This window comes from Falco cherrug, chromosome 14 (genome assembly GCF_023634085.1).
Source record: "Falco cherrug isolate bFalChe1 chromosome 14, bFalChe1.pri, whole genome shotgun sequence".
Taxonomy (NCBI): Eukaryota; Metazoa; Chordata; class Aves; order Falconiformes; family Falconidae; genus Falco; species Falco cherrug.
The window spans coordinates 1064100-1091414 of NC_073710.1; the positions used below are offsets into that span (position 1 = coordinate 1064100).

At 44.9% G+C, this 27315-nt stretch overlaps 1 protein-coding gene across 1 annotated transcript in view; it reads left to right on the forward strand.

The window, feature by feature from the left end:
- Positions 1-27315, forward strand: part of RANBP10 (RAN binding protein 10) — an 82794-nt gene that overhangs the window by 42227 nt on the left and 13252 nt on the right. The window contains 6 exon segments of the mRNA XM_055726465.1: positions 974-1141; positions 8790-8812; positions 15829-16013; positions 22323-22435; positions 25110-25218; positions 26215-26363. Coding sequence (XP_055582440.1) covers positions 974-1141; positions 8790-8812; positions 15829-16013; positions 22323-22435; positions 25110-25218; positions 26215-26363 — 747 coding nt within the window.

Consider the following 27315-nt stretch of genomic DNA (forward strand, 5'->3'; position numbering starts at 1 on the left):
GTGAATCACTCTGTGGCCACAACCAGGGAGCCCTGTCCTCTCCTCTGCAAGAAGGAGATCAGAGTCCTGAAAAGAGAAGACCAGTCTGTTGCCTGAGGAACACTTCAGCTTTAAAAGGATGGATTAATCTCTCCTCTTCGCAATAGTTACCAGTTTTATCTGGAATTTCTAAATGTAGGAAATTCACAAAGGAATTTACAACAGAATTGGGGTAGAACAGAACAAAATTGGGAACTCAGAATGATGGAGTTACTGTGAGATGTAGAAAAGAGCAAGGTGCAATAAGGCACCTCATGGAAAAATAAGAAAAGGCAGGGTGTGGTCTCTGAGCCTGGCTTTAACTCTAGGCACAGTGATTCTGGCAGAAGAAATAAGATACTGTTAGAATTGACCACTTTGAAAATTGTCCATTGACATTTAAGGGTTGTGTTTTAAGCTATCCACAGAATGGGAAATGTTGTTGCCCAAGGGGAACACAGAAATCCTTATCAAAATTTGCATCTAGTCATTTGGTTATGCCTGTGAGCTGTGCTTACAGACGAAGCTGCAGTTAGCTGAGAATTATTTTATTAAATGCTTTTGCTGGAAGATTGTGTTAGTGGCAAACACAAATGTTTTACAAAGAGAGCTTGTTTCACCGCAGGCAAGGTAAAACAGAAACAGGGGTTTAATGGTTTTTTTTTAAAACAAAAAAATATTTGTCTTTGTCAAAATGACTTTTGGCAGTCTTTTCTTTTTATTACTTCTCGTAAGGGACAAATGAGGTTAAAATCCAAATGGTGTGTTATGATTGATGACCATTAATCTGTTTTCAGTTACTGGTACGTGAAAATTAATACTGCGATGAATCAGGAGTGGGAATCAAAATTTCAGATTTCCTACCAGAAAATTGTGACCTGAGAGCTGTAGTTACCATGTCTTTCTGCTTAATTGGCTTAGCGGCTGACCTGTTCTTTTGTCTTGTCTTTCGCAGGATGGGATAAACACTCTTATGGGTACCACGGTGACGATGGGCACTCCTTCTGTTCTTCGGGGACAGGACAGCCCTATGGCCCTACATTCACCACTGGAGATGTGATCGGCTGCTGTGTCAACCTTATCAACAATACCTGCTTCTACACAAAAAATGGCCACAGTTTAGGTAAGCAAAGCAGGGTGTTCTCAGGAGGGGGATGCTCCTGCCTTGTTATTGCTGCTGTTCAATACTTATTGCGTGTTGTAACTCTTGTCCCACATCTGTGGGTAAGATTTAAGAAATGGGAGAGAGAAAAAGAGCACTCAGCAGCTGTCAGGAGTTGTAAACTGGCTCCAAGACATAAATACTTCCAGTATGCAAAATGGTTTCTATGCTGCTTGATTTGTTTAGGCAGGTTAGGATTGCATCCCCAGCTGCTTCTCCTTTCCTCTGCTGCTGCCCAACCAGTGGGAGGTTGGATAAGATGGGTGATGGCTGGGCAACAGGGAAATAAAGAAGTGGGAAGTTTAGTTAGTGTAATACTCAACTACTTACAAAGCCGCTGTCTTCTCATTTTTAAAGGGACTTGTCCATCTGTAAGCCTTAACATGTTGGTCCAGGCTTTCCCAAAGACAGACATTAGTTCAGCATAAGCAGTCTTACTTGAGCACTGACCTATAATATGGTTCATTCCACAGCTGTTCAGCAGTTCCCCTAAAGTTGCAGACTTCAAAATTTTACCCAAAGGAATACCTCACAATTTTTTTCCAGTCCTACCTGATTTGTCTAAAATAGAAACTTGTGGCCATTTTCACCTGAAGTATCCTTCCTTTGGATGACATACTCTCCACCCCAGATAAATTCTTGTCATTTTTTTTTTTTTTTTTTGTCACAGAAGTGATGCAGTAAATTTCTAAGTTCATCTCACTTTTTGTGCTGGAACTCATTTGGTTTGGCAGGGACGAGCACTCCTTTCCTTTGCTTCTCTTTGCTGTATCGATTCTAGTTTGTTGAATTCAAGATGAAGAATCTGGTAGAAAAATACCCCACTCAAAACACTTAACACAAAACAAAAAACTTAAGGTTTTAAAAAAAAAACCTAACTTTTAAAAAAAAGTTTTTCTGTGTTACTGGCTGGGCTGAAGGAGGGAGTGGGATTGGAGTGCAGTGTGCCTGGAGAATGCGTAATTTCTAGTGAGCTCTCGGGGAGAAAAGTACTAGACTCTCCAGTATTGAGAGACACGGACATACTGGAGAGAGTCCAACAAAGGGCTGCTGAGATGATGAAGGGATCGGAGCATCTGTCCTAGGAGGAAAGGCTGAGAGAGCTGGGGCTGTTCAGCCTGGGGAAGAGAAGGCTGAGAGGGGACCTCATCAATGCCTGCAAATATCTCAAGGGCCAGTGTCAGGAGGACGGGGCCAGGCTCTTTTCAGTGGCACCCAGCGACAGGACAAGGGGCAGCGGGCACAAACGGCAACACAAGAAGTTCCTTCTGAATATGAGGAAGAAGAACTTTACCTTGAGGGTGACGGAGCCCTGGCACAGGCTGCCCAGAGAGGCTGTGGGGTCTGCTTCTCTGGAGGCATTCAAACCTGCCTGGATGCAGCTCTGTGCAGCCCACTCTGGGAGAGCTGCTTCAGCAGGGGCTGGGCTGGGGGGGCTCCAGGGGTCCCTTCCAGCCCCGACCATGCTGTGATTCTGTGAAGGGGTCTCCAGCCCTGAATGGAAAAAAATAATCTTTGAGCATCCTTTGAGATTTTTTAGCGTTCTAATTTTATAAATGAAGTCTTGATCAGAAACCCAGTGAGGAGCTTCTCAGAGTTGAGTGTCTGATCTGGCTTCTTTTTTTGAAATAACTGTATCAGCCAGACCATGCGTGATGCTGGGGGTCTCCTAGTTAAGACCAGTCACTAGTGGAGACATGAGGAGTCATCTGTAGTGCATAGGTATTAGTTAATTGCCCAGTTTTCTAATAGCTGGATTATTCTAAATTTAACTCATCTGTGGACATTGCCCTTGTCAGTCCAGAACTTGGAAGATAAGCAGAGGTGTGAAAGCAACAGCTGATGGTCTAGAGCAGTTGTTGCTTAGGAATGAGACAAGTTCATCATACAACAGTGACTAAGGTGCTGAAATAGTTAAAAAGGTTTCACAACTTCTCTCCATTTAGTTGCTGTCCTTGATTTTTAGTGTGTATTTACACAGAAGTAGTGTAGTGATTTCTGCTGTGCCTTTCTGGCTGTTTTCCTTTGTTTGCGCGGATGGTTTTTCAGCTTCACTATTTTTTTAGCCTGAGAGTGCTGTTACTTTTCATCACAACAAAAGCCTAATAGTCAGGAAGAGGCCAGGTCTTCTATTTAATCAATACAAATTTGTTCATTTGAAATTTAATTTCTTTTTAGAGACCAGGAGTCTGCAGAGTAGAAGGGGTGTTGGTTGAGAAGTTGTACTGTGCTCCATCCCGGGTTCCCAGGGCTCCCTGGACTGTGTTGTGTGGAGCCAAACAAGGAGCTTCTGTAACGCATTCCACCGACTCGTTGCCTCGTGTCCTGCTCAGATTTGTTTTGTTGGGGACACACACATTCGGAGGTCTTTACAGAACTAAGTTACCTGATCTTCCTTTCTTGATTTTTAACACCCCTCTTCCGTCAAAGATGGGGGGGGGGGGGGGGGGGGGGGTTGGGTGGAAGGCTTGGGTTTTCTAATCGGACATTGAATGATCCCTAGGGGAGCAGTCTACCCCAGCACTGAACAGTGCCAGTGGGAAGAAACAGGAAAGGAAGGGAATTAAATTACACCATGCTTAGAGAACAGCTTTGGATATAAGCATTGCTGTCTCCTGAGTATCCTCCTCTTGGGCTCTTCAAGATGTAGAGTACAAGACATGAGATGTATGAGAGAATTGCGGGTAAGAGACTCTCCTGAGTGTTCACAACTGGTTTATTTGTCTACCAGCTTCTCTTTGAGCTATAGTAGCATAATGGTTGTATTCAAAGAGGAGAGATGATGTGTTTAGAAGAGACAGTGATGGAAGTACTAGAGAGTAGCAGACCGTCATGATACTTGATGCTAACCTGAGAATAGAATCTCATTTCTGTGTTGTGCAAACCCAAGGTTTACCAGGAAGGGAATGAATGTGCTTTTTCTTCATCTTCCCTGACAAAGCCACAGAAGCTATGTATATCTCCTCTTAGGAAATGAGGTCATTGTGTAATCCTGCTGCAGATACCAAAAATATTCATGAGACTAATCGGCCCCTTTGTGCTGCCAGTTAGTTTGACAGCAGGGTTTCAGGGCCCTGCCTCTGGGCATTTTGAATTTGTCTTGCTTTTAATGGAATTATCGTAGCTTTGTCTTTCCCTAAAGAGACCTCTTCACCATTTTTCTCTTCACTATTTCAATCCTCTCCTTTTATCTGTTCATTAGACACTCCCTCTTTGTTGTCCTTGCAGTTTCTTCTGTTGCTTAATGTTGACTTCCATTGTCTCCGTACTTTTCCATTTAATCAGATCCATGAGGAGCACTGTATAAGAGCTGTTTTCTTGGCCATCACAAATTCTGCATGTTCTGGTTGGAGCTAAGTCTTGAACTTTGTTTGGAGACATCACATGAAGATGGTTTAACATCGAATATAGTTTTAATTCTCTGTTCTGGAAGATGCCTTGAATGTCTTCTGACTGCTGACAAAACGCCTTTGACAAGTTCTGAGCAGAGTCCTGACAGTAAAACCATGATGAGGTGTGGCTAGAAGTGTGGTGAGAGTGAATTAGGAGAGAGAGAGAGAGAAATGTGAGAAATGTTGGGGCTCCAGCCATTAAGCAGAGACTCTTGGATGCAGGACATGAGGGAATGACTGCTACAGGCCTCTGGGATTAAGTGGATGAGTTTGCTCAGGAACTAATGTAGGAGTGTTTCAGGTCTCGGGCTTTGACAGCAGACCGTGGTAAATGGAGCAGCAGGGCTATAAAAAGAGCATGCAACCGTCTGAAGTCTTGGCATAGAAAGCTTCCTGTAGTCTGAGTTTTAGTGCAGGCACTGGGAAAGACCAAGTTAACCTGTAAAGTAAAATTTCTGCAACCAGTTTAGAGACTAACAGGAACATTAGGGATAATGAAGAAATCTGCCTGTAACAGAGACACATAGATGTCCATGCTGGGTTTAATAGGTTTGTCCCTAAACCTTCAGAGTTTGCAGAGAGCAAAAGCATTGGGAAGTTTAAAACAAGACTGAAGATGAACTGAATTTGAAATGAATGGAAAATATCAAACTTGGCTGTAGCCTTGTCTCTGTAAGAACAATGTTACCCAAGTGGCTTGATTGGAGAATATTTCCAAGAGCACGCAGCGAGCTGTGTACATTTTATAGTGCTTCTCCTCAGCAGCAAGTTGTAGAAGTGTTCAAGTATTTCATGGGCTGACATTTCCTAGTCTACTCTCTAGGATGCCCATCTTGTTCATTGTGTTGCTGTTTATTGCAATCCATCGGCACTGCTTATGTGTTCTCTTAATTACAGTCACCTGAACAGCTGTTGGAGGAGTACCCTGCCATATAGGAAATGGAGTGCTGTGGCTGATCACCCAAATGTGTAATGTCTTGGGCAAATTGAATTCTGAAATGTATTGTGAAGAAGATAGCCAGCTGTGAGGCAGACAGGATTGTTGCTGGGTGGAGAATAGAGTTGGGCTAGAAGGTCCATGAGCATGTTGTATGCATGGGAATGTGTATAAGTACATGTTAAGTCATGGAAAGGTGGAAGTCCTTTGATCAGATGGCAGGTAAAGGTGTTGATCACACTGTGCCCCAGCACTGAACCTCCATTGAATGTCTGTATATCACTGCCCTGATAATCGCGTTAACGTCGTGGACTTACAGGAGAGGCTTTTCACACATTTGCTCTTGCTTCCTGACCTCTTGAGCTGTCCGGTTCTTATGTCTTTACATTTATGAAGTTTCCTATTTTAAATAGGATCCAGGCTTTGGAGGTGCTGCAGAGAAAAAATACAGTTTCAAATTCATCTGCCTAGTTAGAGCTGTGATTCTTTCACTTTCTGCTGTTGACTTTGTTGGATGCAGATATGTAGCAGTGCAGGTTCAGGATGAACTCTCTAGGCAGACATACTTGTGCAACAGATCTAGTTCTGTACGCACAAAGGTAACAGGGATTAAAGATACAATGCCTTAATTTAAAGGGAATCTAGTAAGTTTCTTTATAGAATCATAGAGTACTTGTCGTTGAGAGGGATTTCTGGAGGTCATGCATTCAACACCCTGCTGAAAACAGGACCAACTAGATCACATTACTCAAACTCATCAAATTTTTGCTGTCTCCAAGAATGGAGATCCCCCAGGGAGCTTTTGTTAGTTCCCTGGTTCAGTGTTTGACCACATTCATACTGATTTTTTTCCCAATAATATCTAATGAGAATTTCCCATGTTGTAAATTGTCTCTTTTGCCTCCTGTCTCCTGTAACTATGCATCTCTGAGAAAAGTTTATCTCTGTCCTTTCTGTACCCTCTCATAAGGTAGCTGTAGGCAGCAATAAGTGTCTTCCCTAATGTTTTTAAGACTGGACAACGTCTTTTCCCTTAGCCTCTCTTCATCTTGTTGGCCTCTGCTGGACTCACTCCAGTCTCGCTGTCTGTCTTGTATTGGGGAACCAAAGGTGGACATCACACTCCACATTCAAACTCACAAGTGTTGTGGAGGAGGGAGCAATCCCTTCCTTTAACCTACACTCTTACTAATGCAGCTCAGGACGTGGTTGACCAGCTTCACTGCAAGGATCCACTGTTGACTTCTGCTCTGCCGCCCAGCAGGACCCCCTGCATCCTTTTCAGCAGCTCTGCTTTCTCCCCAGTCAGGCCCAGCTTGTCCTGTTTTCTGGGAATATTACAGCCTGGTGGAAGGGCTCTTCAGTTGCTTTTGTTGAGCTTTGTGAGGTTTGTCTGAACCATTTCTCCAGTCTGTTGTGGTTCTTCTGAATAGCAGTGTGCCCTCCAGTGTATTGTCCCCTGTCCTGTTTGGTGACATCTGTAAGCCTGCTGAAAGTGCATGCTGTCCCATCATCCAGGTCATCAGTAAAAACATTAAACTGTATTGGCACTACCATCGATCCCTGAGGGGCCACACTTGGACTTTGAGCTGCTGATCACAGCCCTTCGATCCTGACAGTCCAGCCAATTTTCCACCCATCCAGTCTGCTCAAAAATCATACACTTGTCCATGTGCTGGGTACAGCTCCCAGCCGTACCCGCTGCACAAGCTGGGCCACCTTTGGCTCTGAGTGATGCTGGGGGGCCAAGAAGGGCTCCACTGGATGGCAGACTCAAAGAGGTTGGCCTCTTTCTGGTGTAACATCCAGCTGAGCAAAACAAGTGCAAAGTGAAAAATGGGTTTGAGGGAGGAGCGATGTTTGGGAAAAGTGGCAGAGTGAGAGTAATGCTTACTGAATGTTTTTCTCAGCCAGGTATTCCAGCATCGCCTGTATACCCAGTTTTTGGTTGGGTTGTGGAGAGGGTACTCAACAGACAAGGTCCAAACTGCCATGATGTTAATTAAACCATATTGCCTATGTATTTATTTATTTATTTATTAAAATATTCAGAATTTTTTTCTCCGAGAATTTGATTTTGGATCTGTCCTGGTTTGAATAGTAACTATTTGTTTCCTACCTTGACTCCTAAAATTGGTTGAAGTCAACATTCCAGGCTGATCTGGTGACATTACGTTGCAGGTATTGGTTAAAATAGTCCTAACATTAAGAACGGAGAAGTCTGTGCTCTTGCTTCTGTGCCAGCTGTAGTGTGTTTTCAAGTGCCGGGCAGGAGGGACTGCTGCGTGGCTGAGAGGTGGGATGTGTGCGAGAACCGGGCATACTGGTGTGGGTACCAGCTGTCTGCTGGCTGGAGACACAAAGCATTGCTGGGATCACGCGTGGGGCAGGACTGCAGCTCCCAGACTGACTCCTGCGATGCTGTTACTTAGCACATGAATTCAGCCCGGCCTGCTGAGGTGAGCAGGGCACGGAGCAGTTTCCACCTGTGAGGATGGCCCCAATCCTGTGGGTCAGAGCTGCTGTCGCTGGCCCATCCGTCTCACTGTGCTGCTGCCCGGCTGCTGGATCCCCCCGTGGGAGGTGCTGCGGGAGAGGGAGGAGAGGTACCTCCGCTGCACGGCAGCTCCCTCCGAGCCAGGCGCAGAGCTGTGCCCAGGGGTGGCCTGCCTGAGCTGAGCATTGTCTCTGGCCACAGCTCTGTTGACCATCCTCAGCCGTGGCTGGCTCTGCTTAAATACCACTTTTCCCCCATCTCTTATATTTGGAGCTGTAGCAATGCATTTGAGGATGAAGCTGTTCTTTGCACAGTGTGCTCCTGCCTGCAGCTTGGTCTTGTTGCAAGGCTGTTCCCCAGCTGTAATGCAAAGCGTTGAATGTTCGTTCATTCCCGTCTCTCTGGATGGTAAGAAGAGCTAGTTACAGCCTAAACTGAAGTAATGTTACAGTAGAACTCTGTTTCTAAAGCTTTCTTGAAAACTAACTCCATCATAGTAACAGAGGGAGAAGCAAAGAAAAGAGGAGCTGCTTTTTAGAAAATCAAATTTCTGGAAGAGATGTCAAAACATTTACGATTTTCCCTGAACCTTTCTCCGGATGCAAAACCTTACAGGGGAGGGGACTAGGGAGGGAAGTTACTTCTAAATATGACAGATGGTGAAATACAGGGTCAGAGCTGGGTTTTATTGAAATGCAGTAACATTTTGTAGCATGTTGAAGATATAGCCAAGCAGGGGAAAAATCCTTTGTCTTTTTAATTCTAATATTTTTCCCCCCACAGGTATAGCCTTTACAGACCTCCCTGTAAGTACACATATTTTCAGTATTTTAACTAAGGATATAAGCAGAAGGGAGGGGGAAGTGTGGGGGTGTGATTTTCCCTCCCCCCGCCCCCCCCCCCCCCCCCCCCCCCCCCCCCCCAGTTTGATGCCCTGTTAAAAAAATGGTAATGCACGTTACTGATTGATGTGGATGCTCCTTTTTTGGAAACTTCATAATCCTGTGGCTGGGTTTGTGGTCTGCTCACGTGCCTCATCTCATTCCTCACCACCTCTAAGAGTATGTTGCTCCTTCTCCTAGAATTAAAGCAAGAATTCAAACTTCATTACAGGTCAATGTCTTCGGAAATGCATCTTCAACTGTGGGGAGTATATATGCAAAGTCATTGGGTAGCCTCTCATGTCCCATCATCAGAAAGCCCCAAAATATATGATGGTGTTATTCTCAGCTTCTTCCTCTCTCCTCCAAGTTTTGCAGCCATGGTGGGAGTTGTTCCCTTACTACAGCGTGGTTAAGGAAGGGTATTTCTGAGAATGAAGGTCAGGCTTAGCTGGCTGTAGTGTGTGTGCTCATTGCACAGGTTTCTGAAAAGTCTCCACCCATGATGACTAAACAGCTCATGGAATTGCAGGAGGAATGTATTTGGCATCCATGTGTAGCTGATAGTTACTCCTCTGATTCACCAGCCCCAATACTGAGTTAGTCTTGAATGCAGGGACACCAGCTGAGTTACACCAGACAGTAACGTCTAGTTGGATCTTATGAAAGCATGACTTCCACGCTGGATCATGAGTTGCTCTTTTTCAGAGCCAAGTGTTCTTGGACAAGGAGGAGGTGTTTAGGAAAAGAAGGTAAAGCCACGTCAGGCATACACCAGTACATCCATTGCATCCATTTCTCTCATATATAGAACTTCTTGTCCCTGAGGTTTCACTCCTGTCTTTGTACTTAATTTCCTCCAAGGAATTTCCTCTGAGAAATTTCTTGGTTTCCATAACTTGTTTAGGTCTCCAAAGTGATTGATTTTTCTGGCTGACTTCCAAGAGAGCTCGTGTGCAAGCTAGCTTGCTTTTCTTTGCTTTGCACCTCCTGCCAAAACATTTATTTTGTTCCTCTAATTTTTGTGTTGTGAGAAATAATGACTAGCACTCCCTGCTCATCTTCCCAATGGAATTTATGGCTTTACAGATCTCTCCTGCATCCCAGCCAGTGTCTGTGCTGAAGGACATTAGAGTTATTTAATTTGCCTTTTCACATCTGCTATCAATACAGGGTTGGGGTTTTTTTTTTGATTCCTAGACTCTCTGAACTTGCTAACACTGCGGTATATTCTAAACTAGAAGCCCTCTTTCTGTGGGTTGTTTCACAGAAAGAATATTTTATCTGTCCATGAGTATTAACCTTTCAGAGTGAGATCTTGTGGCAACTTTGCATCCATACCAAGAAGCCGCTGCTGTGATATACCCCTTAGTTTTAGGTGCTCTTTTGTTTTTCCCCTCTGGATACAGATTGCATTAGAAGTCAACAGTTTTACCATATTCCTTCTAATTTTTTCACCACTTGGTCTTCTCCTTTGGCTAGACTGCTTCTCTTTCTGAGATGAGAGCAGTCTTCATGTTGGGATAGATAATTACTGTTTAGGCTCACCAATCAAAAATAGCTATCTGAAACACATACCGTTGTTTTGTCCTTTACAGCTAAAGCGTTGCCATAGAGCTTGGCAGCACACATTTGGCAGGCTGAAGTTACCTGTCCTGCTTAGATTAACTCGCATCCTTTTGATCCAGGAGTGCACAGTGCGTTGATGTATACATTTAATGTGCACTTGTAGGCTGTTCACCCCAGTGTTGAGTCTCTGTCACAAATAGGGGATGAACAGTTGGGGAAGCAGAGGGGCTGTTGCAGCAATGGGGTCTTGCAGTGCTGCTGAGCTTGAATTCATAGCATCATAGAATCATTTAGGTTGGAAAAGATCTTTAAGGTCAAGTCCAGATATTAACCCAGGACTGCCAAGTCTACCACTAAACTATGTCCCTAAGCACCGCATCTACATGTTTTTTAAACACTTCCAGGGTTGGTGATTCCACCACCTCCCTGGGCAGCCTGTTCCAATGCTTGAAATGCTTCAAAACCCTCCTGAGCCCAGGGCATCTCCCCATCCTGTTGTTTCTTGATCTCACCAGATCATCTATACAGGATCTCATGCTTGTTTTTCTGTGTGTTCTGTGCAGAGGAGACGTTTTACTGTTAAACTGGAAGAAGTCTTAGTTAAGTGGGTTTTGGGATCAGCTGTTGTGGTGGGGTCTCCAATGGTTAAATGGCATCTCTGTGCCTTTTACCAGCCAGTTTGCTGAGCTATTTTCCGTGGAAGTCTCCTTCTGGCTTTTACAGCAGCAGCTAATCCATAACACTTTTTCTGGCCCAGGAAGGAGAACAGTGGATGCCCTATAGGCTTCCTGCTATTGAGAACTATCCTCCATGAGATAATTTCTCTTTGAAAAGAGGGCAGGAGAAGCTTCATTGGGTCATTTCACCACCTAGCTGTGGATGCAAGGAAGGGCAGAAGAATTCTACCTCTGTGTAGATTTTGGACATTCCTATCATAGAATCATGTCGTAGAACGGTTTGGATTGGAAGGGATCTTAAAGACATCTACTTCCAACCCCCTGCCAGCTTTCTTGCAGGTCCCTTTAGGTACTGGAAGGTGCTCTAGGGCCTCCTTGGAGCCTTTTCCAGGCTGAAGAACCCCAGCGCTCTCAGCCTGTCCTCACAGCAGAGCTGCTCCAGCCCTCGGACCATCTGTGTGGCCTCCTCTGGACCTGCTCCATCAGGTCCACGTCCTTATGTTGGGGCCCAGAGGTGGATGCAGCACTGCAGGGGGGGTCTCACCAGAGCAGAGCAGAGGTGAATCCCCTCCGTCACCCTGCTTGCCACGCTGCTGGAGCTGCAGCCCAGGATACTGGTGGCTTTCTGGGCTGTGAGCGCACATTGCTGGGCCATGTTGAGTTTCTCATCAGCCAACACCCCCAACCTGTTCTCTGCCCAGACTGTATTTGAGCCTGGGATTGCCCCAACCCACATGCAGGACCTTGCACCTGGCCTTGTTCCTGAGGTGAGCTTCCTCTCCATGTGCTAACCGGCTCAGCTGCCGTGTTGGCAGCTTCATCCTAAGGGTGCCTGCACCCAGCTTCCATCATTCTCATCCTCCTTTTTCAATATTCTTCTCTTGAATTGCTGCCTTCTTCCCTCACTCTTGCAGACACCTGTGTATTCTTTCTCCTTTTCTGGCCCTTTTTGCTCCCTCGGTCCATGGCTTCTTGGTTTTTCTTCTAGCCGGTTGGGGTTACTTCTCTTCCCTAAAGAAGGGGGTGCCAAACCCAAGACAGACTTTTGATTTAAATATAATGACTATTGTCAGATATTGTAAAAGTCTGGAGGTCGTAGGAAATTTGAAGCTGACGAAACTTGCAACTGATATTTTTAATATACCGTTATGATGCAGGCTCAAACACAGTATCCATTCATTATAAGGTAAAGGAGAGAAAACATCTATCATGTGAGAGATACAGAATGCACTCCGTGTTCTTCACCTGCTAAAGCTGCAGCCTGAAAGTGTTAACTGCAGACGGGAGTGGAAGCAGCAGCCTTACCCGAGTGACCCTTGAGGTTCTCTGGTTTGAGCAGCTTGACATGGTTTTTGGCTCTGGCTCTGTCCCACACCTCCTTGCTGAAACACCTCGGGAGGGGCTGTAGGGTGGAAGCTTTTTCTGGCGTTACAGCCTGTGTGATTTTGAAGCTAACTGGTAGAGCACGTCAGCGAGAAGTTCGGCCAGTAAGCCCCATTACTTTTACACCCTTCAAGCTTAAGTAACATTTAGGGTTGGCATGTCAGTGAGATTACACAAGGAATTAATTTCACCCTTGAAACATTACCAGTCTAGAAATTGTTTCCTTGCAGCGCTTAGTGCAAAATTTCCCTTTCAGAGGCAAATGATGAGGACAATATTTTGCAGTATTTGCAATATTAGGAAGTTGAAATGGATACTTCCAGTTTAAAACCACATTTTGTTGGGATTGATCCCGTGCAGTGAAGCATATTTGCTTCAGCTTGTTTCATTTCCCTCTAAAGAGTGTTTGCATTTGTATGAAAATGTAGTGAGGGGAAAAAATTGGATTTTGGCTGAGCACGGGCTGAAGTTAATACAGAAGTAACTGCTTGCAAAAGTGAATATCCCACAGAGGGGGTTTTCCACTTTTTAAGTCAATGCTTAGACCAAACTCTCTTTATGTACACAAGCCCGTATCAGGCTTATCCTGCCTGGCGGTTTGCTGAAACAATAAGGAATGTAAAAAAGCAGAATGTGGAAGAGCCCCGGGTGGAATTACAGAGGTGCAAAGGGTCAAGTGAGTTAAAAAATAAGTCAAGATTAACTAGGGGGTTGTGAGCAGCTGGCCACCAGCATCAGAGGCAAGAGGTCCCCAATGTCATGGGCAAGGTGTGCCATAAGAATTTGGCAGGGAAAGCACCTGCCCTGGTCAGTGGGCTCTGGGGTGATGTCTCCCTGCATCTGGCAGGGTGGTGGAGATACATGTAGTTCCCAACAGCTGCTGAGCAATGAAGACACATCCCACATGTGAAAAATGGAATTTTAACTCTGAGATCATTTGAGAGAAATTGGGGGTAGGCAGCTTCCCTTCAAAGACAAACATACCCAAGAGTGGCTGAAAAATACAGGATTTTTTTATTTGTAACTTCCAAGTATTTTGGGTGTCTGATTACTGGCTTTGGAAGTCCTTGGGTTCATAATGCTAAAAAGTTAAGTTAATAAAAAATTCTTAAGTGTGGGCTGTGGAAAAGATCTGATCTCTCAGATTCCTTGTCAGCTAGATTTGAAAGAAGGGAGAGACTGACTTTATATTTGGCATTTTCCTCTGGTGGCTTTTCCTGTATCATGCTGTATTTTCCTTGCACACCTCTCTAACCCAGTGAGTTCCTTGGTGTGAGAATAGGACAGGAGGTGGTGTGCTGAGTCCGCAGCAATACAGTCATCCTGAATTCTGATCTCAGTTTCCAGCCTGTATTTATAGATTCTTTTTTTTTCTTTGTTTTTTGAGATTTGATAATTTCAAAGGTGGAGCAGGTTGGTCTGGACCATATCAGCTGAGCTTTGGAAATCTCTAGGATAGAGATGCTGCACTCTCTGGGAACCTGTTCCAGTCCTTAACTATCCTCACAAAGAAGAATTTATTCCTTATGTCCTGTCAGAATTTCCCTGGCTGCAGCTTACACCTTTCTCTGAACACCCTTGAGAAGAATCTGTCTCCATCTTTTTTTCTCACCTCCCTTTTGGGAGTGGAAGACACAGTTAAATTTTCCCTTTTGCCTTCTCTTCTCCAAGCTCACCCTCTCCTTCTATGCCATGCACTCCAGCCCTACTGACCATCTTAGCAGAGCTCTGCTGGACCCCATCTGTGAAAGTTTTTCTTGTCCTGAGGATGTGGAGGAGGGGAGCCAAGTACAGAACTGCAGATGTAGCTGTGCCAGTGAAAGCAGAGAGAAGTAATCACTTCCCACGACATGCTGGCTCTATTTTTGCCAATGTAATTAGGATTCTGCTGAGTTCTGCCTCGTAACAATCTTAATACCTTTAGTAAAAAGTAAAATTCACAACTGCAGTAGGTCTCAAGGGGAGACATTGCCAACATTTCAGGTCTCTGCAATAGTGAAGAATTAGTTGAATAATTTTTCCAGATAATTTTAAGGAAAGCCCATGCCTCTTGCTATAGAGGAGAGAATCATCCTAGCTTTCTTTAGGATGACTGTCTAACCACCTGTAGTAGTTCTGTCTGATTTGACCTAGAGAGAGAGATCTGCACCACCACTGATCTAACCTCTGACATGGGTTCAGCCGTGAGCAAGACACCACAACCAGGCACCTTCCAGATTTCAATTTCACTGTGTGCATCTGTGTGCCTTGCCTAGCGCCTGGTTTCTGGCTGTGTCAGCCTCCAGTGTGTTAAAGCAAAGTGAAAAAAACCAGTGCCAAACAGTTTGTGAGTGGCATGAAGAGGTTTCTTCCTAAACCCTGCAAGCTACCAGCAGGTGCTCTGAAGCAGAGAATTAATGAAGTTTGTGTTGCAAACAGAAAAGTAACTTGTTCTCCAGAAAAGTAACATGTCAGCGAATGGAACACTCTCTTTGAAAACGTGATCCAGAATGATGAGAACCACGCACCCCTGCACCTTTTCTGATGGCATTTCTTTTTCTTCCCCCATTTCAGTAGGCTCAGGGATTCAGTTCGTATCCATAAGCTTATTCTTAAAACAGCCTGAATTCAGATAACTTCTAAGCTAGACTTTGACCACCTGTTTTCAATTAGATCTTTGGAAGCTGAATTATTGGCTGAATTTTAGAGGTATTTTCACAGTGGTCACCTTTTTCTTTTCCCCATGTTCTGGTGGCGAGTCGAGTCAAAGCTTCCATTTGGATCCATATGCTTGTTCTTAAAATTAAATTTGTCTATCAGTAGTGGAATTTCTTGTGTGGATGGCTTGCTGTCTTGAGATCGTCAAAGACCTAACCTCAGAGCTCCACTACCATCCTACAGAGATGTAAAATATTCAGGTGGTATCTTCCAAGGAGTAAGAGAATTCAATTGAAACAGGGGAGGACGCATAGATCTATTGATTGAGATGATGCCCCTTTCATTTTTTTTATTATTGTTATCTGCTGGGTCTTGAACTTTAGTAGAACTGCAGAAAACGAAGCCAGAAGGTGAAGGCTCCACAGACAGCAGTCACGGCATTGACCATAGGCTGCTGGGGGATCGAACCCATTGTTCTGGTTTTATGCAATAACTTTTAATAACTGCACAGTAAGTCATGGGGTTCCTTGAGATGTACCTAAAGGGCTGTTGCCCCTTCCTATTCCATGCCATTTTTCAATTTAAAGAGCAGCTCTTTTGTCTTACCAAACTATGTAACTGGAACCAGAAAGAGAAAGCTGGGTTTAATACAGGTTTCTTTTTCTTCCTTCCCAGTCAAATCTCTACCCTACAGTGGGTCTCCAGACTCCAGGAGAGATAGTCGATGCCAACTTTGGGCAGCAGCCATTTGTGTTCGACATTGAGGACTACATGAGGGAGTGGCGAGCGAAGATTCAGAGCACCATTAAGCGGTTTCCTATAGGAGACAGACTAGGCGAGTGGCAAGCCATGCTGCAGAAGTAAGTCACTGTTCCGGTGTTCAGCTTCTTCCATGTTCTGTTAGGCTTTAAATACTTTTTTTTATGCTAATTTATGCTTTCTTATGGCAAAAATTGCCAGTTCAGTGCATTTTGCTCAAATTGTTATACCCTCTGCTTTGTTGTTTAATAGTCTTTCCTGTGTAGATTGCTGCTGTTTCAAATGTAAAAGATATGGGAGAAGTTTTCAGCCAAAGACTGCATGAAAGCTTGTAGGAATGGAAGAACATACACTTTGAGGTGATGCATTGGAGGAAGGGGAGTGGAGAGGACACCATAAAAACTAACATAGGAGAAAAGCCAGTATGTAAGTCAGCTGAGTTCAGAAATGAAAAAGCAAGAAACAGCCTAAACCAAAGGCTTCCAAACCCAACCAACTGAAAACACAATTATGGCACTTTATAAATTTCTGAATGTTGAATGCATTTCCCGTTGCAAAAAAGTATTGAGTAGAGCATGATGAGAACAATTGAAAAGAGTTGTCAGAGGTCAGGTGTATCTTCTGCCTGAAGAAAGACAGAGCTGATTAAGGCTCCACAGCTTGGAAGCAGGTAACTGAGGGAGGTGGACTGTAGTTGCCTGTCAGTCATTTACACCACTCTAATGAAATTACTATAAGGTGATTATTTACTGTTTCTCAAAACACAAGAATTAGAGAAAAAGCACCGTCTGGTTGAAAAACAAAATACTATTTTTTTTTTTTTCCCCCCACAAAATACATAAAACTGAGGGACTTGCTGCTGCAAGAAGTTGTGGTGGCTTAAGTGGATTTTAAAAGATACACATTTAAATATTCACAGTAATTCCTGGAGGCCAATTCCATAGTTATATTTTGAACCCTCAGGTCTATGGCTGTTGCTTCTATCTCTGATTGCTCCTCTCTCTCTGATTATAGATAGCTCTGTGTTTCACCTTTTTATTATATTCTTTCCCTAAACACCTGATACTGGTCAATCTCCCCCAGGAGATATAGATGCAGGAATGATCGCATCCATGTGATCATTCTTCTTGTCTGCTGGTTTGTATTTAGTTATTTACAGATAATTCAGGACAACGGGCCAAACTGTGAAAAGCAGGTAGAAGAAGCTATTGAAAATAGTCTCTTTCTTCAAGAAAATAAGGAGCAGGAGGCCTGCCAGAAAGTTTGTAGGGTCTGTAGAGGACTGCAGTATAAAAAGAGACCTTGGAGAAAATAAGACCGTATCCAATTTAATTCTTTACCTCTGTGTCCAGAAATCAGATAGGTTGTCATGTTGGGACGTTTCTTTGTGAGGGGCTTGGCAGAGGCTGTGTCTGGGACTGAAATATCTCTCAAAAAAGCACTGGAAGAAATAGGTGAGGGGAAGCGGAGAAAGTCTCTGGGATCAGATATTTACCCAAAATCCTAGCAGGACTCAAGGAGAAAACAGGTAAGCTTGTGGCTGTGGAGCAGTTTCTTTCCAAACTGCCTTGGGTGAAGAGGAGAGGATGGTGTGTATGGTGCCATGATTCAAGAAAGGTTTCATTAGAAGGGCAGTGATGGGCAGAGAGGGCCTCAACATCTGGTTTTGACAAATCTGTAGAAGCACTGCTGAAGGGTAGATGCGTTGCACACATGGAGAAATAGGACGTGGGTTTTGCAAAGAGGAGCCAGCAGACACGTGGATGTGGTTCTTGGGCTGCTGTCTCTGTCTTGGAAGTCCATAAGGCTTTTGAGAAATTTCCTTGCTGCTAACTAAGGGGGGACTATGCAGCCAGAGGCTGAGGGCACATCTGATGTGGATTATGAGTTACAAGACAGACAAGAGAGGGAATGAGTGGGTAAGGGGTTTCCACCTTGGGAGGAGGAGACTTGAACACGTGCTTGTAGTATCTGTGGTGTTGAGGGTGTTCAGAAATGGCTGGGAAGAAGGGGCCCTCCAGGAAGGACTGAGATCTTCGGATTATGGTGAATCATTGCACAGAAATATCAGGTCATTTTTTTGGTAGTAAGCCAAAAAAAAAAAGAAAACACCAAGCTTGGATTTGTTAGGAGAAAAACAGGACAAAAATAATTCTGTCACTGTGTGAATATGTGGTGCATCCTTAATGTGAATACCATGTGATGTTTTGGTTCTTTCTCTCCAAAAGTATGTAGTAGAAGTGAGAAAAGCCTGAATAAAAAAAAGGCAGAATGTGCAAAGGTATGGGGTAGGAATAAGGCAGGGAGCAAATATATAGACGTACAGTGCTGAAGGATGTGATCGTGAGGGGTGAAACAAGCATGAAAAAAATACCTTGAATAGACTTGAGAAGGTGATGAAGGAACAATTGCACTGCAAGAATTACAGGGTATCAAGTGACCTTCTGTGACAAGGTGACCAGCTTAGTGGATGAGGGAGATGCTGTGGATGTTGTCTACCTAGACTTTAGTAAAGCTTTTGACACTGTTTCTCACAGCATTCTCCTGGAGAAACTGGCTGCTCTGAGGCCACATCTCGAGTACTGGGTTCAGGTTTGGGCCCCTCATTTCAAGTGGGACGTAGAGGAGCTGGAGCACGTCCAGAGCTGGGGAAGGGGCTGGGGCACAAGTCCTACCAGGAGTGGCGGAGGGAGCTGGGGGGGTTCAGCCTGGAGAGCAGGGGGCTCAGGGGGATCCTTCTCACTCCCTCCAGCTGCCTGCCAGGGGCTGTAGGCAGGGGGGTCGGTCTCTGCTCCCAGGTAACAAGTGACAGGACAAGAGGGAACGGCCTCAGGCTGCGCCAGGGGAGGGTTAGGTTGGGTATCGGGAAACGTTTCTTCCCTGGGAGGGAAGAGGTGTTGAAGCACTGGCACAGGCTGCCCAGGGAGGCGGTGGGGCCACCAGCCCTGCAGGTGTTCAAACCACGCCTGGACAGGGTGCCTGGGGCCATGGGCTAGTGGTGGCCTTGGCAGCGCTGGGTTAGCGGGTGGACTCTATGGTCTTGAGGGTCTTTTCCAACCTGAATGATCCTGTGGTTCTACGATTCTAAGTGAAGTTAACCGGATGGCACATTTAGAAGAAATAAAGGAGGGCACTTTTTCACACTCTCTGCCATAAGATACCATGAAAATGGCATGGATTAAAAAAAGCGACTGGAGACATTATCAGGGCTATGATGTAGAGAGATACCTCTAGGACAGGATGTATCTGGCTCATCAGTGGAAGCTGGGAGGGCGATGGAGGAAGGTATCATTTCATATGTGCCTTGTTCCTTTATTTTGTTCTAGGCATTTGCTTTTGCCAGTTGGGAGGTACGAGTACTGGGCTAACTGGATGTTTGGTCTGACCCAGCACAGGATGAGATGTAACAATGGCATTGACTTTCACATTAATTTTCATTCTGATGTACTGGATTGTTGACTTTATGGGGTCATTTCACCCCCTGCAACACCTTTTGTCAGGCTGTGGAAAGACGGGATTCGCTTTTGGGAAGCTTGCCTAGCAGCCAAAGAGAATGAAGAGGTACACTGATACGTAAATGGAAATCCTTAGCTCATAGTGCTCAAAAGGCAACTTGCTCAGAAAAATGCCCTGCATCTTTGAGTATAAAAGCACCTGCGTTGGGTGAGAGCATTGGTCTGTCAGGCTTAGTTTTATGAATATGTTAATAGCACAGGTTCCTGCAGCGCTAGTGCTCTTTCCTTTCCCTGGTAAAACTGACCATTTTTTGCCACCCTATTACTTAACCTGAATATTTAGCCATGTTGGACCTTTCCTTTTATCACATGGTGACACAGTTTCTTTGAGAGGTTTCGCTGACAGATTGTAAAGTATCTTTGGACAACCAAGTGGACTGCAAAAACATCTGTTTTCTGCCTGCTTCCAGAGCCCCTCCAAAAATGTCACCAGAGTGCCATGGCTTCCCTTTACACAAGCTGTTGATTCTTCTGCAGTAGGACCGGTTTATCCCTGTGTTTCTTCCTTGTGTTCTCCAGAATTGCTTCTGATGTGCATGGTGGAGGGGTCAGAGTCGCTGCTCTGGAGTTCCTCGTTACTTCTTTGGACTTCTTTTTAAGAATCAGCATCATGTTTCCCATCTTCCCCCTCTCCAAAGGCAAGTTTAAGGCAGGGCTTGTACCTCACATCAGTAGTCCAGCTGTTTCGGCTTGGAGCTCCAAGCTTTTGGGCCAATGTTTTCTTGTCCTGTGGCTTTGTTGGGATTCATAGCATCTTATTTAATCTCTAACCGTGCAGCTAAGCAATTTCCTTCCCTTCAGAGACTCTCCTCCCTGACAGATCCTGAGAGGCACGATCTTGGAGAGGCCGTCACTGGGGAAGGTTTGCTGTAGGGAGTGCCTCCCTGGAGAGCAGAGGAGGAACTAGCCTGGCAGAGTATTTCATCTGTGTTACGTGCCTGGATATGTTGTCACCAGAGAGGCTGCTCTGACAGGGTTTTCAAGTGCCTGAAACCTTGAAAGGGACTCACATGGATCACTCCTCTTCTTTGTGTGTTGTTACAGTCTTACAGGAGCTCTAGTCTTTTTAGCTTTTCCATGAGGAATCTGAGTAGAAGTCATCTGAGACTTGAGATCAGCTGGTGTGATTGATTATGAGAGAAGGAACGATGTAGATCCCCATTTCTGGTAAAGTGGGAGGACTTGGCATTGTTTGTTTGAGAAGCTAAGTGATGCCATGCAGAAGGAGGACAACTTCATGCAACTTGTACAGAGAAGCGTGCAGTCAAGTTCTGTTTTGAAGAAAAGCCTCAGGCAGTACAAACCTCTATCACCACCATGACTGCTCTAGGTGAGAGAAACACCCTTAGATGCAGCACAGAGGTAGCTGCACCTGTGATTTGAGCACTTCTGCTGCCCTCAACAAGTTTCAACCATGGCTCCCAAGTGGTAAAAGCATTGGAGAACCTGGGATTCTGAAAGGTTTTTGTCTGCATGAAGATAGGTCACAGTGGAGTGCGATAAACTTCTCCCAGAACTTCAGGAGAGATACCTCTGGCTGCAGACATGCTGCTGAATGTATGAGTGTGTGCAGCACTGCTGTAGTAAGTAGCTGAGACGCAGAACTGATAAGTCATTGCTGAAAATTGGCCTGGCATAGCGACCAGCATGTAACACTGCTGCGTACCCACGCAGGGATGCTTCCATGGTGCCACAGGCAGAAGTGCCCTAGGAAGGAGCTCGGGTTTTGTGCAGCTTTGTAAAGCATTTAAATCTTTGCAGCCTCTGACTCCGGCTACTGAATTACACTGAAGCAAGAGTTGGCTTTTCTCCTCCGTTCCTGCCAGCCTGGATCGCTGTGTTCAGCGTTTCAGCCTGATTGAGCCGGGATGACCTGGCTGCTGTGCTTGGCGGGGAGGGGATGTGCTTCTTCACGCCTGTCTGTACCATGCCAGGGCAAAGGGCACACCTTGTACCCTTTGTGGTACGTAAGCACTTGTTTCTGAAACAAGTTTTAAAAATTACACACCTGCTTACAACATTGTGCCTGAAGATTATTGCTGACTCATAAAATACTTTTCTCGTACTGAAAGTAGCCAAGTTGAATGTGTGTTTTTAGCTGTGACTTGACTGGATTAATACAGCTTCATCATGAGAAGCCTATTTTGAGATTCTTCACTAGAAGCTTTGAAATCCTCTGCTGGCTTTTTAGGTTTTGTTAAAATCCAGTGAGCGTTAACATTTACCCACCATCCTGGGAAGGCACAAGTCCTTCCGAAATGGTGTGTTCAGAAAGATGGTTTTGTGTTCATTTTCTGACAATGACACTACCTACCCCCTCCCCCATTTTTTGAAAATACAACTTTAAAATGTGTATTTGAAAAATCAATGCTAAGTCTACTCCGTAGATCAGCAGATAAAACTATCTATGAATGTGTAGAATTAATAAGGACATTCAACTACCAAAAATGTAATTATTGGCAAAGTAAATGTTGGAAGAAATTCAGGACCAGAACCTTTTCTTTGAGGTCTGCTTGAAAGCTGTGAGCCTCTCTGATGTTCAGATTTTATACCTGTGTAGGGTGTCACTGGCAGTAACAGTTCTGAGCCCTTACAAGTGACCTTTACACAGCAGTCATTAAATAAATAAATACCATGTATGCATTGGGACTCAATGTTTTATTTTAATTTTTTTTCCCTGTAAGGTGAGTTTAGAGTTTCCCTTCTGTTTGTTGAGGACCAGGTGCCTGTGTTGTAAATTGTCTGGACCCACAAGTAGGACCCTGGTTATGTCCTAAGCAAGCTGAGTTGGGTCACTGGAGCTGCAACTTCTGTTGTGTTGATTTTTTTTTCTCCAGTGTGATCACCCTGTTTTGCAAGTGTCTTTTCATCTGTTTGTATTTTCTTATTTTCTAGTATGGTTTCATCGTATTTGGTTCATCATGGGTACTGTTCAACAGCAACTGCCTTTGCCAGAGTCACAGACACCACAATCCAGGAAGAACAGACCTCAATAAAGAATAGACAAAGTAAGTCTCTTGGGTAGTTGTTCCCAAAGTGTGGCATGCAGGCCATGTGTTACCTTCAGGTAACAGAGGAATGAAGTGCTGTGGAAGTCAAAAAGTTACTCCGTGGCTCACAAAGCTGTCCACAGCACACTGCTGACTTGGTGTTGCTGCCTGGGGTCAGTGGAGCTAAGGGACCGCTGCTGGGAGACCTTTTCCATCAGTGCTGTGTCCCCTCTACCCTCTGCTGTCTTTGCCTGTCTGCTCTGACAAATGACCTGCATGCCTGGCAGTGTTGAATATACTAATTTTTCTGACAACTTTGTTAATTTCCTCAGTCGCGTTGAAAATTAATAGCTGAATCCTGGAAGAGATGGGGTGACTCCGCTTTGAGTCCAGCAGTTTTCACGTATCAGGCTAAACGTAATATCTAGGGCAGGAGGTGCTTTCTTGGAGGTAGTACCGAATTGGTAGAGAATAGAATGGTTACCTTGGACTTTGCCTGAACTGAGGTCACAGTGCACCAGGGATCCATTTGGATTTGGGTTCTTCTACACGTTCTGTGCAGCAGGGGTAGTTTCATTAGCATGGTCCACAGGGACCCAGACACATCAATCTGTTTTGACTACAGCTCCCAGAGTTACAAGTCTTTCAGTCCCTTTGCACATGTTGTCTTCCAGTAGATTTTTTTTGCACATTGAGGCTTTTGCACATTCACAGCCAACACATGTAGCTCACACTAGGAGAAGAATTTGTATTTTATGTCTGTTTTGGTTACGGCTCTTTCCACCAAAGTGGCTCATGTGTCAGTTTGTAAGGCTGTACGTGCTTTTGGTTCCAGCAGAACGAGGCTTGCAGCTTTCTCCTGCTGTACTTTTGTGGGTTTTTAGCTTTCCTATTCACAGCCTGCAGAGTCACAGAACATTGGTGTGTTTTCTGCATTCTCCTGGCTGTTGAATACATGCTACATCCCACTTTGTACATTTCCCTTCCCTTTGTCAACTGTTTCTCATGTGACTGTTACATATCAGGAGCATCGTGCCCCTTTGTAGCTCGCTCTTCATACATTACATGCGCTTAGCCAGCATTCAGGTTCATTTGGGGACTCTGCTTAGTACCCAAAATAACTTGTAGTTGCTGCCTGTTAGTGCTGATGGGCTTTGTGCTTTCCAGGTCATGCATAATGCAACCCTGACCCCAGCCAGCGTTCTTGTTGCTGTGGGTTTAATTGGTGTAAAGCCTTACAGGAGGCACGCGAGACAGTGCAGCCCCGTGTGTTTGAGGACAGGTGACGAGGCAGATGGAGGGAAGGAATATGGAGCTCTGAAGTTGGGGCTTAAATAAAAGGTGTCAGGAAAATACAGACGGGAAAACAAAAAGAGGGGAAAATCTAAAATGCAGTGACATCTGTGAGAGTTGCCAAACAAGGCAAAGAAGAGAGCTGTCAAAAGCAGAGAGACATGAAAACGGACGTGCAAGTCAGTAGAAGAAACAGAGCAAAATGAAGGAGGCTGTGCAACACGTTGGTGTGAGAGCCACGTCTTTGGTTTTAGCTTTCAGCTATGATAACAAGCAAATAGACACTGAGAAGTGGCAGCCAAGACAAGTCACTGCAGATTGTTACTGGGGATTGCTAATGAAGATTACCAGGCTGGGCTTTCAACTGCTTATGACTCGCAAAAGTCACAGCTTGTTGTTATTAGAGCCCCTGCTTGCTTGCAAAGCATTTCACAGGCGATTCAGAACCTTCTTTCTGTTGTTTGTAAGAAGTCCTGGAAAAACAGAGAAGGAAGTGCAATGCATTTTTAGTTTTAAGGACATTTAGTTGTTAGTTTTAAGTACACTTAGAAAAGTAAAATGTGGCCCTCTGTAGATCAGCAGCTTTTCTGTTCAGGGATGGGATCTCAAGTCTTGCACTTGTTGTCTTCGGACCCACTGAAGGAACATATGTGGGACATGAACATCCAGGGTGCTGTATGGCTTCTGCCTTGTATCTTTGCACCTCATAGAAGAGTACAACTCGTTGAGCTGTTTCTGGCTTAGTCACAGCTGATTCTTGGAGCTAGCTTATGGGTGCCACGTCATTGCTGCTGGCCAAGCTCAGGTTACTTCTCTTCTTGGGGAATACAGTGAGGTGGGACTTGCAGGAACCCACTTTTGTTGGTATAGTTACTTCTGCTTAGAAGTAGGGATACTGGGGAGACAGTACCGACCCTTTACAGGTCACAGACCCTTTATAAATACTCTGCTTATCTAATGCTCAGCCATACATACGCTTCTAAGCATGAACCAGCCAGAGGATATAACATGAGACTGACCTACGGGCTTCCCCTCTGAATTTGGCATTTCCCCAGCAGTGTCCTTGCTTCCATCCAGATACCTTGTCCTGCTTTCTTTTTCATTGCTGCATAGCTTTGTGACTAAAGGACTAAAGTCCCAGAGCACCCCACCCCAGCACACCTAGTTCATCCGTCAGATCCTTCTCCTGTTGGTGTTTCTGAGCTACTGACAGATTGTCCCTCATTTTCACAGGCTTTTTTTCCTCACCCTACTCCATAATAAACAAAATGTGGTCCCCAGTTCTCCCTAGCCCTTGTGCAAGGTGGTAGTGGGGAGCTGTGTGGCCTATGTGAGACCACTCTTCTGGCTGTTCTTGTTAGCTGATCCTGTGTATCAATAGGTTTCCTTCTGCTTTCAGGAATACAGAAGCTAGTATTAGCAGGCAGAGTGGGAGAGGCTATAGAAGCCACCCAGCAGCTCTATCCTGGCCTTCTAGATCATAACCCCAACCTGCTCTTCATGTTAAAGTAAGTATGAACAGCTTTATACTCCCTAATGCTGAGATGCATAGATGAAGGAGAGAAGAAAGAGGCTGTCCAGCCGTCCAGTCTGGCTGCACACCTTGTTCTGAATTCAAACTGGTTTGAGATCCCTTTGGAGGCAGGTGGGAAAGGCTGTAGGTTCAGCCCTTTGCACGGTGCATGTGGCAATGTAAATGTAGCCCATTTGTTGCTGCTCAGACCCAGTATGGCTTTGCCCCATGAGGTCAGGCAGAGGTGGGTGAAATTTTAGCTCTGCTGACTGCCAGGAGGTCCTTCACAGACGGCCTGTACTTGTCTGGTGGAGCTGTTGCAACACTGGAGCCTGTGGAGTCACTGTGAAGGTTCCTAGAAAGGCAGATGTATGAAGAAAGCTATCTGGGACAGAGACTAAAGGAGAAAGGTGCTCGTGTGTCCCAGTTCTCCCAACCATGCAGAGTGGGTCTCCCCAGCCTCCTGAAACATATAAGGACAATTCCCAGTAAAGCTAAATGAGAAGTCCTCACTGTTGCTGTGGATATTGCGGTTTTTTTACCCTTCCTCCTCTATTTTCCGTTGACCACGCGTATTTCTGGGTTGACGGAGTAGTGAGGGAACTATATTTGGCAGATTTAGTATCTTCTCCCTGAAAAAAAAAACAAACCACAATTGATTTTTGGCGTACTTGCAGAGGTGGTAGAGATGAAAGCATGCTGTAAAGGAACAGTTTCTTCTTAGCACAATGGAAATAAACTTGCTTTTTGGGAATGTCTCAACATTCATTAGCATCAAAGGTGCGATTTCTGAACTCCTTCCTCCCCTAGCATTATCAGAGCAGTTGCAATACAAAGGTACCAGGAGTCTGAAATGTCTTTTTGAAAGCCAAAAAATGTAGCTCCTATGCAGTTTCTAGGACTTGTCCACTCAGTAACTAAGGAAACCTCCAATGCAGAGCATCCTGGCTGTCATGCACCCTTTTCTCCTCCTTCCCTCCTATGAAATCAGGTGTCGCCAGTTTGTGGAGATGGTGAATGGGACAGACAGTGAAGTACGTTGTTTCAGTGCCCGCAGCCCCAGATCCCAGGACAGTTACCCCGGGTCCCCCAGCTTAAGTCCTAGACATGGATCAAGCAACTCACACGTTCATAGTACCGGTAAGTGTTTTCTGTGTCTCCTAATGAGAAGAGCAAATGTCAAAAGTGGACATGGTTGTGTATTACATGACCTGCTACTTTCTGTGCAGTATTCTGTGAAATGCTCCTTTCCTTTATGATACCCAGCCGAGAAGACATACTGTTTATCATGGGTGTCTATACAGCTACAGAGCTGGTTTTGCATTAGTTATTTCCCACAGACAGTCTGCAGAGCAGGTTTTTTTCAGAATAAAGAAGCTTTTGAAGGTGGCCTTCTAGAGCAGCCACTAGTGACTCGGTGCTTCACTGACCGAGCTGTAAGAGGTCTGGAGCACAAAGCCTCTCTCCTGTACCTTGGGGTCTGCAAAAGGATTGCTTTCCAGTAAGAACCAAGCAGAAGATGCACTGTTCTGGCCAACTGAGTGAAAGGTTAGTGGGATGCTGTGCTTGAGAGCCTCTCCCTCCCCATGGTTTTTACCTTGCAAGCTCTAAACACCTGAGAAGGGAACAGTTCTGTACCTGCAAAACCCATCTCTAGAGCATCAACTCCTTGCAGTTCTGGAAACTAAACTTTAGGATTTGAAGTAGAAAGAACAAGATAAACCAGGACACCCAAGGTATCTTCCCTAGGTAATTATTGGCTATGGCTTTGAAGATGGGGTGGGCCAGGGAGTATGACCTGCAGAGCCCCTGAACACAGTCTAAGCCTGTTTCACTTGAGCCTTGAGCTGCTCACAGCCATCTGAGTGTATTTTGTTTCGGTGTTCCCGCTGCTGCATGTGACAAACTGTGGGCAGGCAAACATTAAAGGGAAAGACAGACAGCTACTTGCATGCCTCCAAGCTGTCACTCCTCTTCCCAAGCCAGTATCTTTGTTTTCCTGTATTGTGTTGTGAGAAACCCTGGGTATGCTTCTCTGACTAGATAGTCAGAATGATCCCATCAGTCCATAAAATCTCTTGGTAATACCTGT